General features: G+C 48.3%; 1 protein-coding gene across 1 annotated transcript in view; it reads left to right on the forward strand.

Annotated features, from left to right (window-relative positions):
• Klhl3 (kelch like family member 3) overlaps positions 1–14,784 on the forward strand; it is a 103,267-nt gene that overhangs the window by 46,316 nt on the left and 42,167 nt on the right. Inside the window, 1 exon segment of the mRNA XM_059262395.1 lies at positions 4,288–4,397. Coding sequence (XP_059118378.1) covers positions 4,288–4,397 — 110 coding nt within the window.

Here is a 14,784-nt window from a genome sequence, read left to right on the forward strand (position 1 = left end):
TAAAACCTAGTTCAAGTGTTTTGGTTATGTTTTATCAAGGAAGAGCCCAAAGTTGGAAAAAGTGACCGTGAGGTGAGCCCTGGCCTCCTTGTAAGTGAGGCCCTTTGCCACATCCTGCATCGATACATTAAAGCAGCTGGTGTCACTGTGCATGCCTGCCCTGGGGAGCCTGAGACAGGAGGATTGAAAGATTGAGACCAACCATAGCGAGGACCTGTGTCAAAACACCAGCATCAGAAAACAGCCAGCAGCAACGATGAAACCTACGGATGAAGTAAATATACAGAGGACGGAAATGGAAAGATACAAAATACACCTAATTCAAAAGGAAACAAACAAAATTGGGCAACTGTTCAAACAGAAGGTGATTCTCCGGAAAATGCCTCCCGGAAGCAGAGTGGGTGCTTTCTTGAGGATCGAGGAAGGGGGATAACTGGGTCCACAGTCTTCTGGGGACACCCTCCTTCCCAGGAAGCTGGGTTTGGTGCCACATCTTGTTCTTGATTTTTTTTTTTTATCTTGTTGTTTCTTTTTAAAAATAAAAAAAAAGTGAATCTGTTTGCTGGTGTGTACATCTGTGCACCACATGTATGCAGTGCCCACAGAGGCCAGAAGAGGGCGTCAGGTCCCCTGGAGCTGGAGTGCAGGTAGCTGTGAGCTACCATGTGGGCGCTGGGAGCTGAACCCTGGTCCTCTGCAGGAGAAGCCAGTGCTCTAACCACTGAGACGCCTCACACGCCTCTTAAGCCCATTGTTTCTAAAGTGTTGCTAATGGAAAGGGGACTCTGGGCTGAATATGTCCTCAGACTGAATAAATAGTACACACCCACTCCCTTCCTCTTTACTTCCTGTCCTTCTCTCCTTTCTTCTGTTTCTTCCCCTCTTTTCTCTGCCCTTCCCTTCCCTCCTCTTCCCTTCCCTTCCCCCTTTCAAATGCACTTCCACCCTTTTATTCCCCCCTTTCTTATTTTAAGGCCTCAAGAGGCCCAGCATCACGTAGACTCTGTGGCACTTAGAAGAAAGTTGCTTCCAATTTTGCCACAAAATGTAGTTCTGTGACCGTGGGCATGAGTCACTTTCCTCTGGATTCCTCTAGCATTTTTGTTTGCTCCCACGAGTCATGTATTATTCTCTGGTTTGTTTACGAAAGTGCATCTCTTGCTCAGTTGGAACTCAGTTTCATCTCGAGCATAAGCACCTTCAGTTTCAAGAAGAGATCTCTGCTTACCTTCCTCCCGAGACTCAGCTTACAGGTATTAGAACAGCCTTGCATGTGCATCGTGTCCCAGCCCTCTCAGGCTCAGGGGAGGTGACAAATAGTTCTCAGCCTCGACTCTTTTTTTTCTCATCCTCTGCACTTCTCCTGGGACCCTGGATCTCAGCCTTGGATGAGAAGTGCTGCTCACTCCCCTTGGTGCCCTCCCACAGACACCACATTGTGGGTGGCCTTCTAAGGGGGTTTCGGTGGGCGGTTCCTTCAGGGCAGAGAAGCAGCCCATGGCTGCAGGAAGGGAACTAGGCTGAAATCCCACACCACTCCTTAGGGCAAGAGGCTGTTCTCTGCCTTCATTTATCTCTGGGGTTTCTGGTTTGTTTCCAAATCCAGGAAGAACATGTAGCATGGCACTCCCCCAAGGCCAGGTCCTTTTGGCTTCAGGTACTGCAGGGAGCTTTATTTTTCCTCAGCACAGACGTTTGCTCCTTTACCTCCTGTTCTCTTCATGCTTTTCTGGTTTCCATTTGTCATGTTTTGGCAACCAAAGCCAAATGTAAGACAGTCAGAGGCCAGCTGTGCTGGTCTGTAAGGCTCTCCTGGAACCTAAAAGCCAAAGCTCAGAGGAGCAAAGGCTGACAGTCCCCTCACCAAGGGTCTGACTTCCAGGTTTGTCCTGTGCAACATCGCTGACTTCCGGGCAGGCAGTCACGACCACGGTGACGTCATTAGGCTGGCCAGGATTACCTTTTATCCGGGGGGAGAAAAGAAAAAAATGTTTATAAATCTGTATCTAAGAATAAAATATTAACATTTGGGTAATCCAGATGAAGGTAGGAATTCATACCGGAACTTAATAGATCTGAAATTTTCTCAATCTAAAATTAAAATAAGTTTTGTAAGAAATGATTTGAGTGGGGGCATGATAGCTCGGTGGTCATGAGCACTTACTGTTCTCGCAGAAGACCTGGGCTGGGTTGTCACCACTCACATGGTGGCTTACAATGGCCTATAAATCCCATTCCAGGGATCTGATGCCCTCTTCTGAGCTTTATGGGCTCCTGCATGCATGTGGTACACATGCATATATCCAGGTACACACACACACACACACACACACACACACACACACACACACACACTAAAAAAACTAATGATAGCCAGGTGGTGGTGGTGGTGGCGGCGGCGGCGGCGGCAGAGGCAGGTGGATCTCTGTGAGTTTGAGGCCAGCCTGGTCTACAGAGTGAGTTCCAGGAGAGCCAGGGATACACAGAGAAACCCTGTCTCAAAAAACTAAATCAAACCGAACCAAACCAAACAAAAAACCCTAATGTTTGAGTAAGCTCTTTTTCAGTTTTTTATGAAAAGATGACAAATGTGGGAGAGATTTAATATGCTCTAATTCTCTTTGGCATCACGCAGTTTTTCCAGGGCCATAGCCTCCTAAGGCTGGAGGAGGCTAAATCAGCCAGACCCAGCAGCTCCAGTGGGAAATGGGAGGTGCACCCGTTAGAGTAATTCAACAGGCTGCCGGGCTGGGGGCCACGGGATGAGGGGTTGGTGAGAGAGCTGAGGTGGAGCAAACCTGGGGTCAATGGGAGGTCGTGTGAGCCTCAGAGGGCCTACACTGAAACATGCCCTCTGGGTAAATTTACATGGGAAAAGCTGGCAAGCACTTCCAGACCTGCTCTCATCATGAAACCCACAGAAATGATGTCGGCCCAAGGATACAACTCATAAATGGCGAAGCCAGGCCTGTGCCTAGGCCTTTTTTCTGAAGTGAGTGGCATTTCAGTGAACACAGTGCTCCGAAAGATGGCCCAGGAAAACGTCAGTCCAGACTGTCTCTTGTGCTCTCCTTCTGTGGCCCTGAGGCCTGTGGGGTTTGTCTTGCCTTAGCTGTCCCCAGATTCTCCTTCTCTTGACAACTCCCCAGGCTGGCTGCTGTGGACAGTGCCCAGTGTTCATGCAGCCAACCTGTTGGCACCCAGATGAACACTGAGCCAGACATCCCTGTCAGAGACTCACTAGAATAGGCTCGGTTTGGGGCTAGGGGGAGTGATGCTGCCTCCTGACTTCAGAATGTCGATGTCCTTCCTACAAGAACCCAGAGACTGTTCTGAACTACTTCTATGTGGCTGAGCTGCAGGGGCCATGGCACTTGTACTGGACAGCGAGGAAGCTCACTTACGTAAGCAGGTCCCAGCGAGGCTCTGCTGCAAGGCTGTGTCAGCCTTACAGAGCATGGACGAAGTATAAACGCAGATCTCTCTGCCCCACTTTCGTCTCTGTCATTGTTCAGGACAAGATAACACAGGATTGTGGTGATATTTGTCATCTAACAAATAAAGCTTGCCTGAAGATCAGAGGACAGAGCCAGCCACAGAGTTAAACATAGAGGTCAGGCAGTGGTGGCACACACCTTTAATCCTAGCACTCGGGAGGCAGAGATCCATCTGTGGGTTCAAGGCCACTCTAGACTACAGGAGATTAATCCAGTCTAAAAGAAACAGAGCCAGGCAGTGGTAGCACATACTTTTAATCCCAGCACTTGAGATCTCATGCCTTTGTTACCAGTGTTTGGGAAGCACACATGCCATTAATCCCAGCACTAGGAAGGCTGAGATAGGAACTGAAATGGCTGAGCGGAGAAAGGCATATAAGGTGTGAGGAGACAGGAACTAGAGAGCCTTTTGGCTGAGGACTCAGAGGCATTCAGTCTGAGGATTCCTGGAGACAGGATCTCACCTCCCTTTCGGCCTGAGCATTCTGTAGTGGTGAGGAGTTTCTCTAGTGGCTTGTTCCTTGGTCTCTCTGATCTTTCAGCGTTTACCCCAATGTCTGTCTCTGGGTTTTTATTATAAGACCATTTAGGATTTGAGCAACACAGGACGAACCATGCCTTCATTTCTGAATGAAAAGTCTAGTTCCCCCACAGCCGGGATGCTGTCTTTCTCTCCCTCCCTCGTCCTCCAGCTTTCTGTCAGCCTCTGCTCCTGCCGCAGGCTGCGGTGGTGATGCTCATGGACCGCGAGCGTGGTCTAACGCCGTCTTCACTTCTTGTCTTGGAACAGAGCAGCACTTCCCGGAGGTGATGCTGGGGGAAGAGTTTCTGAGCTTGAGTCTGGACCAGGTGTGCAGCTTGATATCCAGCGACAAGCTGACTGTCTCTTCAGAAGAGAAGGTACTGTGCCCCTCTGGCGAAACCTGAGTCTCATTAAAAAAAAAAAAAGGTCCTTTCAAGCTGAAATAACGGAAGGCCCGCTGTACTCTGAATCCTTTCAGGAGGTGACAGGGATGTCGACGACAAAGCTGGTCTACTGACTGAGCACTCAGATTGTCGCCACGCCCAACACTGAGTCCTTCTGTTTTTAGTTCTCTCTGCCTTCATGGTGGCCCTGGGTGCGGGCTTTGCTGCTGACCCTGTGTTAGAGAAGAGAAGCATACTCCGATTCTTTCTGTGTCAGGAAGAATGTCTTTGTTCCAGGAGCTGGAGTCTAGGGCGGTAAAAATCACGTGAGCTCTAGATGTCATCCAGCAGGGGCCACACCTCCTCTCTAGTTTATGCAAATTAGTTGTGTGGTCTTGGGTACTTGGGTACTGTCCGTATCAGCCCCACCCGCTGAGGACAATAGTGTCAACACATTGCCCTGGGAGGTTGTGTGGATGAAATGGAATGATGTGCTGTATAAGATGTCTGAGAGAGTTTCTGGTGGGGAGTCGGCATTAGCCAAGGTTATCTCCCCATATGTGGGGTTAGTTGTTTCTTCCTGTACTCCAGGAGGACATTCACCATGTCCTCCTGTCTGTCGTACTTAGCTCTGGGATGGGCTTACCCACAATGCAGTGCTGAGTTTCTCAGTGCTGGGAAACACATCTCAGGTATTTTCTTCATCCTCAGAGAGTCTCAATTTTTTTTTCTTCTTCCCGAATCCTCTTAGTCCACTTAGTATTTAAGTGCCAGGCCCTTTCCTGAGGAGATATTCAAGGAGAAATACACACAGAGAAGTTTATATTGCGGATGGTTTGTCTGTTGGTGCATGCCTGGAGGTAAAAACTTACAAATCGCTGCTTTCCTGGGAAAGTTTGGTTGAGGAGAAGAACAGTTGCATTGAGAACTGTGGGCCCTGGGCCCCCAGGACATCTATCAGGAGACTGACTGGCACAGCGAAGTTGAGTTCTCTGCTGCCATTAGTACCATAGAAACATCCCCTTCAGAGAGAACTGTGTCTCCAGCCAGGCCACAGGCTCCTCCCTGCTGCAGTTAGGAAGCCAGGAGCTTCTTGCTAAACCTGTTTATTATCCTGGCTGGATTTTGACACAACTGGAAGATATGAACTGTGCTGGCCAGTTTATGTCAACTGGACACAAGCTGGAGTCATCTGAGAGGAAGGAGCCTCAGTTGGAAAATGTCTTCATAAGATCAGGCTGTAGGCAAGCCTATAGGGCATTTTCTTAATTAGTGATTGATGGGGAAGGGCCCAGCCCATTGTGAGTGGTGTCATCCCTGGGCTAGTGGTCCTGGATTCTATGAAAAATCAGGCTGAGCAAGCTATGAGGAGCAAGCCAGTAAGCAGCACCCCTCCATGGCCTCTGCATCAGTTCCTGCCTCCAGGTTCCTGCCCTGTTTGAGTTCCTGCCTTGGTGTCCCCCCCGTCAGGGACTGTGATTCAGGGTATGTAAGCTTTTATTTATTTAAAACATTTTCTCCCCAACTTCCTTCTGGAGCATGGCTTTCTAGAATCCACACCAACTCACCCTGCTCAGAAAAGCACAGTGAGTCTGTTTGCTGTAGTAGGGTGGGAGGCTTGGGTGGGCTGTTAAGGGGCAGACGCATCACCACAACCTGAAAACCAACAGAGCTTGGGATTCAGGCGAGCCCGGACCCAGTCTCTGCTTGCTGTCTGTGTGACCCTGAGAACTCTCCTTAAATATAAACTAAGAAGCCAAGAGCACTCCCTCTGAGAGTTGGCGAGGATTAGAAGGGACAGATAAAAAACCAGTGCTGTTCACTGGGTGCTCGGTAAATGCCATTTGTCAGCACAGCTCTGACCACAAAAGGAAGAAGGCACAGTTTATTCTGGAGCCAAACATGAGCGACCATGGCCCAGGAACGCAGACCCAGGGTGCCCCAAATACTGTGTTCTAACAGGGGAGTTTATTGAAGTCTTTAAAAATATATATAGTAGCAGAACAAAGAAAGTCGTAAATCAATACACTTTTCAAAGACAGTGGTGGGAACATCAGGTAGGTAGGTTGCAGCAGGGCGGGAGAACTTCTGCTGTAGACCTCAAATGCTAGCCGATGACATCCTTAGCCTTTGGGTTGGTAGACCCTAGAGGTCTGTTTATATATTCCAGAAGAATTTACCCAAGAGTGGCTAGGATGTTAGATTACACACAGAGGTGGGCACAAAATGGCTGGTTTTGCTTTGTTTTTAAGATTCATTTATTTGATGTGTATGGGTGTTTTGCCTACCTGTATGTCTGTGCACCATGTGCGGGCAGTGCCCATGGAGGCCAGCGAGGGCAATGGATTCACTAGAACTGCATTATAGATGGTTATGAGTCACCAAGTGGGTGCTGGGAATTGAACCCAGGTCCTCTGGAAGAGCAGCCAGTGCTCTCAACTGCTGAGCCATCTCTCCAGCTCCAATAAATGGCTCCTTAAGAGGCTAAGGTAGCCCAAGATAACTTGGCTCTGCATCTGCAACGTTTCAGCCTTTCCATAGTCACCAAAGTTCTAGTCAACCATCCTGGAGAAGATTCAGTGGTTTAGTTCAGGGGCCGCTTCCTTTTAGGCTTTCCACAGTTCTGTATTTTGAGGTACCATTGTTAACGATAATGCAACCAATATGACAAAGTCATGATGATGTTAAGATATATTCTTGTGGGACAAGGTGGCTGAGTGGTTAAGGCGATGGACAGCTAAAGTGTGCTCCTAAGTGAACTGCATGTTTCCTGAGGCAGAGAAACATGAATTTATGTATAGTGGCTCTCATTACTTCATGTACTTAGGGATGAGTTGCTCTTTTTAAAGTAGAGTTTAGAGCATGTATATGTATGTTCACACTGATGAAATTCTGTACATTCCTGGAAACTGTGAGGACCTTCAAATTTAGGGACACTTTTCCTAAAGTGAATTGTGATGGTTGATTTGGTTGTCTACTTGAGTAGATTAAGAAGCGCCTTGGGTGTTAATGCGCCACACCCTTGGACGTGTCTGTGAGAGCTTTCCCTGGGAGGAATAACTAAGAGGAAGACCTACCAAAGTATGTAGGTCATAAAAAGGGGGGTGGAAAAGGCTGAGTATGAGTATTCCTCACTCTCTGCTTCCTGTTCCATGGATCTGGGAACCAGCATCCTTCCTCATGGTGATGGGCTGTACCCTCAGACTGTGGGCCGAATGAATCTTTTGGTTTTTAACAGATATTTTGCTGCAGTAATGAAGAAAGTAGTTAATACAGAAAATTGGTATTAACAAAACTTATTATTGTTGCAATAAACCTGACATTGGGTTGCTGGGGCTTTGGAATGGGTGAGGACAGGGGATGCAAAAGAGTTTACAGCTTCAGGCTGGTGTACCCCTAGAATGCTGTGAGCTAAGCCCCCCCCCCCCCCGGGCCATGCGGGCTATTCTCTTGGGGGTTTAGAAAACCAGGGTGATGCTGAAAATGTAGACAATAAAAAATGTTCATGAAATCTTAGGGGCAAAAGGGCTGCACCAGGAACCAGGTTGTCAGGCATTCATGTTCTATTCTGGCAAAGAATCTGGCTGCTTTTTGCCTGTGTCCTGAGCATGTGAATGAGATTAAGTTCACAAGAAATAGACTAAGTTGTTGGGAGGAGGCAATTCCAGGACAGCAAAACATTCAGGCTGTGGCATGGCTACTTTTAGTTAGGTTTACAATGTGTGTGTGTGTGTGTGTGTGTGTGTGTGTGTGTAAGAGAGAGAGAGAGAGAGAGAGAGAGAGAGAGAGAGAGAGAGAGAGAGAGAGCGAGAGAGAGAGAGCACAGAAATATGTGAAAAAGTGTGTACCTTGGTAGGAAAGGAATATGGGTGCAGCTAAACACGTAGATAGCGGACAAGGCAGGTGTGGGTATAGCAGCCCCAACTGTTGGAAAGATTAGTGTGACTTAGGACATGCTTCTCACACCTTGCGATTGGGACGGTAGGAAATTGCTTTAAGAGCAACACCCCGCCCATTGGAAGCTTTAGGGTATAATAGTAAAAATGCATATGGAAAAAAAATGTCAGAAAGAGAATGCCTCAACCAAGGCAACCCAGTGAAGCAGGGCCACCTGAAGAGGCATTTCATAGGTTCAGCAACAGAGGCATATGGAGTAGAGCTGTTGTCCAAGGGGCCAGGTGACATGAGCCGGCAGCAGACTTTGACATCATTCACACGGTGCTGCTGATCTTGGAAGCATCCAGGATGTCAGCATGAGGAAAGTTCCAGAAAGCTACCAAGGCCAGGCCACCTATAGCAGGATCAGATTCCCAGCATGGGGAAGTACCCGAGGAGAAGGCTTGGAATGAAAGCTGAGAAGGTCAAGCCCCAGTTGCAATGGGGATCCCCAGTTGTAGAGCCAGAGCAGTAGGGCGTTGGCTGAGGGAAGCTGCAGATACCCTTCGGAGCTGACCCTGGAGAGGGGCCTCAACTGCAGCAAGCAACACTGTTGCAAGGTAGGGGATGCCATGTGAGCCGACTCTGGCCCTGAGCCGCTGTCTTCTCCCTGCTCGGTTTTGCTTTTCTTTGGTCCCAGCTTCTCTCCTAGCCTCGTGTTCCTCTCTTTTGGGATGGGATTGTTTACTCTGTGACTTTATATATTGGACGATATGAGATGGATATCCCATGGATGGAAAGCTGTGGTATAAAGTGATATTCAGGTGTCGAGTTGACAAGGGGTAGGCTGGTGACGGTAAATTTGGGTTGTTAACTTAAATGGTTTAAGAAACACCTAGTGCCAGGGCATTAGTGAGGCAAATATTTGGGTGGGTCTGGGAGGAGTTTTCCCAGGGAGGATCAGCTGAGCGGGAAGACACACCGTGAATGTGGGTGGCATCATCCTGTGGGCTAGGATCCCAGACTGAACACAAAGGAGAGAAGGAAAATCCGAGCTGAGTGCCAGCATTCACTTCTCTCTGCTTTCTGGTCCACGGAGATGTGAACAAGGAGCTTCACGCTCCTGCCATGGCAGCTTCAGGCTGCTTCCCCGCCGTGACAGACTTACTCTCAAACCCTGAGCCAGATGGGTTAATTCTCCACCAATTCATTTCTTACTGGGAACTTGGCCACAGTGACATGAAAAGTTACGAACACAATTATCTACGCCTTTAATCGCTTGAGTGTGAGAGTGAGGCTTATCAAAAAGGGGGGTTTGGGGGCTCAGTAGGTAAGAGCACTGGCTGTTTTTTCTGAGGACTGAGATTGGTTCCCAGTGCCCACGTGGTGGCTCCCAGCCATCTGTGACACCAGTTCCAAGGAGTCTGATGTCATCTCTGGCCTCTGCAGGCACCAGGCACACATGTCATGCACAGATATACATGCAGGTAAAACACTCATGCATATACTTAAAAAAAATAATGGGCTTTGGGCTATATTTTCTCATTAACTTAACCTATAGCTCTTTCTCTTCCTCTCTCTCCTCTCTTTCTGACGAGGTCTTACTTGCCTGGAGTAAACCAGGCTGGTCTCACACTCAGAGATCTACATGTATGTCTGCATACCATGTGCATGCAGTGCCTATGGAAGCCAGAAGAAGGCGTTGGATCCCCTGAAACTGGAGTTACAAATGGGAGTGAGCTGCCATGTGGATGCTGAGAAACCAATCCAGGTCTTCTGCAAGAGCAGAAAGTGCTCTTAACCATTGAGCCATCTCTCCAGGCCCTACACCATAGTTTTATTTTTCTTAGTAGATCAAATGTTGCTGGAAGCTAAACAGTTCAAAAACTTCTGACAAGTGTTTGCCATCTGAATGTTAGTCTTTTGTGCTTTGAAAATTGTGCCCCAGATTTTACGATTCCTACTTCCTGTAATTACACTGGATGTGATAGTGATCTCTGGCACACACAATAGCTTTTCCTTTCAATTTTGTTTCATAGTTGGGTTTAAAAAAAAAAGTATTTGAAGTAATGTTAGGGATCTTAAGTTGAAATTCAACTGGGTTCATAATTACATAACCCGGGCTTGCCCAAATCCACACTTGAACAGTTATGTTAACTGTAGTTTATACTTATTTATTTGCCTGTAGCTCACAGGGTTCTTGTGAATGTATTATAAAGTACAGCCAGGTTCAGACATCAGAGTTGGAAAGAATTCACCTGCCCTTCCTGAAGCCAAGGAGATGGACTGCTTTACTGTTAATGGCCAATGTATGCAGGAGTGGCGGGTTGAGACAGCTCGCGTCTTCAGAGCTGGAAAATTGCTAAAATTAGCAACTTCTCTCCTGCCAGAATGTGACCACCACGTGGTCAGAGGTGTGGGCTGTTTTCTAGAGTGATGTGAGGCTCATGGGAGACAATAAAAGTATTTGCTGAGTGAGAGACTGGAAGAGACTTCCCAGGCTCAGCACTTTTGTCTCTACAAGTGGGTAGCGGTGGTGCAGGATTTACCCTGCAGCACGGTTCTTGGAAGGAATGAAACCTGCACGGAATTTCGGAGACTCAGAAAATACTGTTTACTGAGAGACTCCATGAATGGGGCTGTTAGGAATCCTGCTGTGACTCCCAGCTGGGTAGTGGTAGCATTAGTGGTGCTGAGTCAGGCCCTGTTCAGGGGATGCTCTCCCAGTACCCACACTGATTTGGCTAGAGTTCAGGCTCCCCCAGGCCTGCCAAGGGCACCAGAGCCATCTCTGTGCTGTGCACAGTTCTTGACACCATGAGGATGCTCAGTGGATGCTTCCTACAGGAGTGAGGGAGGCAGCTGACTGGACTCATTTCAGTACTTCTTCAGAGAAAAGAGCAGGCATGTGGAGGTGGGGGGCAGGGTGGAGATGGGGGGCTGGGGGTACTAGTGGGCAGGCGGGTGTTAGTCTCTCTCTCTCTCTCTCTCTCTCTCTCTCTCTCTCTCTCTCTCTCTCTTTTCGTTTGTCTTTCGTTTTAAAAATTCCTGCTGCTTGGGGGGCTCAGGGGGCGAAGTGCCCTTGTCCAGGCGTACGTTCAGATATCACAACACCAGTGTCGGAGCCGGGCTGGGCCTAGCAGTGCGCGTTCATAACCGTGTGCTGAGGAGAGGGGAACTCACTAGCTGAGCATTCTAGCTGAAGCTGGGGATTCCAGGTTCAGTGAGAAATCCTGGCTCCAAAAATAAGGTGGTGAGCAATAGGAGACATCCAAGGTTGCCCTTTCACCTCTATAGGTGCATATACAGGGGAACACACTCCTATACATGTACACACACCACACACACACACATACAACCACACACACACACACCGCACACACACACACACACACACACACACACACACGCACGCACCGCACCCCCCCACACACGCACGCGCACACACACACACACACACACACAGGAGAACACACTCCTATACATGTACACACCACACACACGCACGCACGCACGCACGCACGCACGCACCGCACCGCACACACACACACACACACACATACACACACACACAGGAGAACACACTCCTATACATGCACACCACACACACACACACACACACACACACACACACACACACACACCCTTGTTGCTGGCAGAATCATACACTATCACTAGTTCTTTGGGTAGACTCCCCATATCTCCTCGCCCCACTAGGACAGAGCCAATACAAAGATCCCCCAGGGTTCTTTTACATGGCATGGTAGGTGTAGCCGGTCAAATCTAAGCCTGTAAGCAGACTGTTTATTGCGTTCCTACCTGAGAGGCTCTGGCCAGAGGTACCTTTGGAAGGCAGGATAGCAAACTCCTGGGATGCACATAGGAGAAAGAGATGTGGCAACCCCTCCTGAGTTCTAGTGCAGTTTGCCATGGTGCTGCTGTAGGGCTCAGCAAATCAATGGGTGTATCTGAATCTTGGCTTTCTACAGCTCAGTTATTCCATCTTATGAAACATGAATGTGCTGGCTGGATCTGTGTCAGCTTGATACAAGCTAGAGTCATCTGGGAAGAGGGAACCTCAATTAAGAAAATGCCCCCACCAGATTGGCCTGTGGGCACATCTATGATGATTGATGTGGAAGGGCCCAGCTCACTGTGGGTGGTGCCCTCCCTTGGCAGGTGGTCATGGGTTCCAGAAGAAAGCAGTCTTAGCAAGCCATGGGGAGCAGGCCAGTAAGCAGTGATCCTACAGGGTCCTACCACGGTTCCTGCTCTGACTTCCCTGGGTGATGGACCAGCTGCAAGCTGCAAGAAACCCTTCCCTTCCCATTGCTCTTGGTGGTGTTTTAGCTCAACAGTGGAAACCCCAAGACAGTGACGCTTTTCATAGACAGCACTGAATGGACACTGAGGGGGAATTCAGATGGGTCAGAAAGAAATTGGTTACGTCTCTTAAAACTTATGTTTTCATGAACTCCAGGTTATATTTTCTCTGTATTATAGCATTTAAAAATGTGCTGTACACATTCAAGGGTCTAATTGTGATACTTTATTTCCTGGGAGAAACTGGAGCTATGTCTCCCAGGGTCATTAGTGGTACATGTTCTTCTATCTGAATTCCCAGGACGTGGGCACAGGTGTGGGAGAAGCTGGGAGGCTGGGCTTGACTGCTATGAAGGCACTATTTTATGGTGACTGAGCAGGTGGACTTTACTGCTTAGAGTGCTCTGTTGGAAGCCTTGCTGTACTCTGAGGTCTGTAGGCAGCTTCTTAGTCCAAGACAGTGATCTCACCTGGGCCTCTCTTAGCATTGGTTTTGTTGTTATTGTTACTGTTAGCGTGTGTTAGTTATATTTAATAATGGCTTTCATTATGACATTTTCCTACATTTGTAACATAATTCAATCATATTCACTTCTCTGTTCCCCTCTCTTGTCCCCAACTCACATTCCCACTGATCCCCTTCCTCTTTCCAACTGGTAACCTCACTCTGTGTTGTGTGTGTGTGTGTGTAAGAGAGAGGGGGCAGAGAGGGAGGGAGAGAGAGGGAGAGATTGGGGAGGGAGAGAGAGAGGAGAGGGAGGGAGGGAGGAGAGAGAGAGAGAGAGAGAGAGAGAGAGAGAGAGAGAGAGAGAGAGAGAGAGAGAGCTAGTGAGTTGCATTAGGGTTGTTTACAGGTGAGTGGGTGAGGACTTGTTTACAGGAGAACAGGTTCCTTACCAATGGATGCACCACTGAAGAAAATGTCCCATCAACCATTAACTGCTTATATTATAGTCACCATGAAGGGATGAGTCCTCACGAGCTCCTTTCCCATGACAGGACATTGGTGGTCTAATTTTGTGTGCAGCTCCTGTACATGTAATCACAGCTGCTGGGAGTTTCAGAATGCGACAGTTATGCCCTACCTGCAAGCCAGTGTGCCCCTCTGCTCCCCACTACGCTTTCCTGGCTCGTATTTTCTCCAGTGTTTATTAAGTCTGGAAGGGAATGAGGTAAACACTCGATTTATGGGTAAACATTCATCAGTCACTGTTGTCACCACTCTTACCAGTTAAACATCTCTGCAGTCACTGTTGACCGTGCAGAAGGAGCTTTGATGACCAGAGATGAGCAGCACTCATCTGTGGGCGTGAATATAGTTATTTGGAAGGCAATAGGATGGACTCACCATATTCACTTAGCAAATAACAGCAGTGGCTTCCCTGCTAAGGTTTGTGGCTTCCAAAACCATAGGCTGTGACTGGCTTTATGGTGCCAGATGTGACTGACCTGTTGCAGAATATTTGTTAATTGTGTAAAGATGTGTTGTTGTTTTATCTTGCCTGCTGAAGGCACCTGATTGGTCTAATAAAAAGCTGCATAGCCAGTAGCAAGGGAGGAGGTACAGGCAGGACTTCTGGGCAGAGAGAGTAAGCTGGGGGAGGAATCTAGGCTTGAAGAAGAAAGAAAAAGAGACACCAGGGGCCAGCCAGCCAGACGTGGAAGCAGGAAAGTAGGACATACAGCATGGAAGAAAGGTAAAACACCCTGAGGCAAAACATCGATGAATAGAAACAGCTTAAATTAAGTTAAAAGAGCTAAAGTGGGAGAAGCCTAAGCTAAGGCTGAGCATTCATAATAATAAGTCTCCAGGTCTTTATTTGGAAACTGGTTGGTGGCCCAAAGAAATTTCCAACTACCAATCCTCCTCCCCACCCCTACCAGAGAACGGGCCTTGATTCCAATCAGCGAGCGGTTGGTTATCCCTGCAACAGACTTGCCATGTGTCAGTGGGCACATCTTGCCTGGTCAGCATTGTTGCCCACAGGGCCCACAGGTAAGTAAGGCTTGGTGACAAGCATTTGGACACTGTCAGGGCTGGCCATCGGGGGAGACTCTAACCAGATTTCCCTGTGTCCTGCAACCAGGATGTGCGGTGTCTTCAACCGTAGAGTCTTACCGTGTAGTCTGCGGTGGGCAACCGGCAGCAGTAGCAACTGTCTGCATTGTTTTAGGGACCTCA

Source organism: Peromyscus eremicus, chromosome 5 (genome assembly GCF_949786415.1).
Source record: "Peromyscus eremicus chromosome 5, PerEre_H2_v1, whole genome shotgun sequence".
NCBI classification, from domain to species: domain Eukaryota; kingdom Metazoa; phylum Chordata; class Mammalia; order Rodentia; family Cricetidae; genus Peromyscus; species Peromyscus eremicus.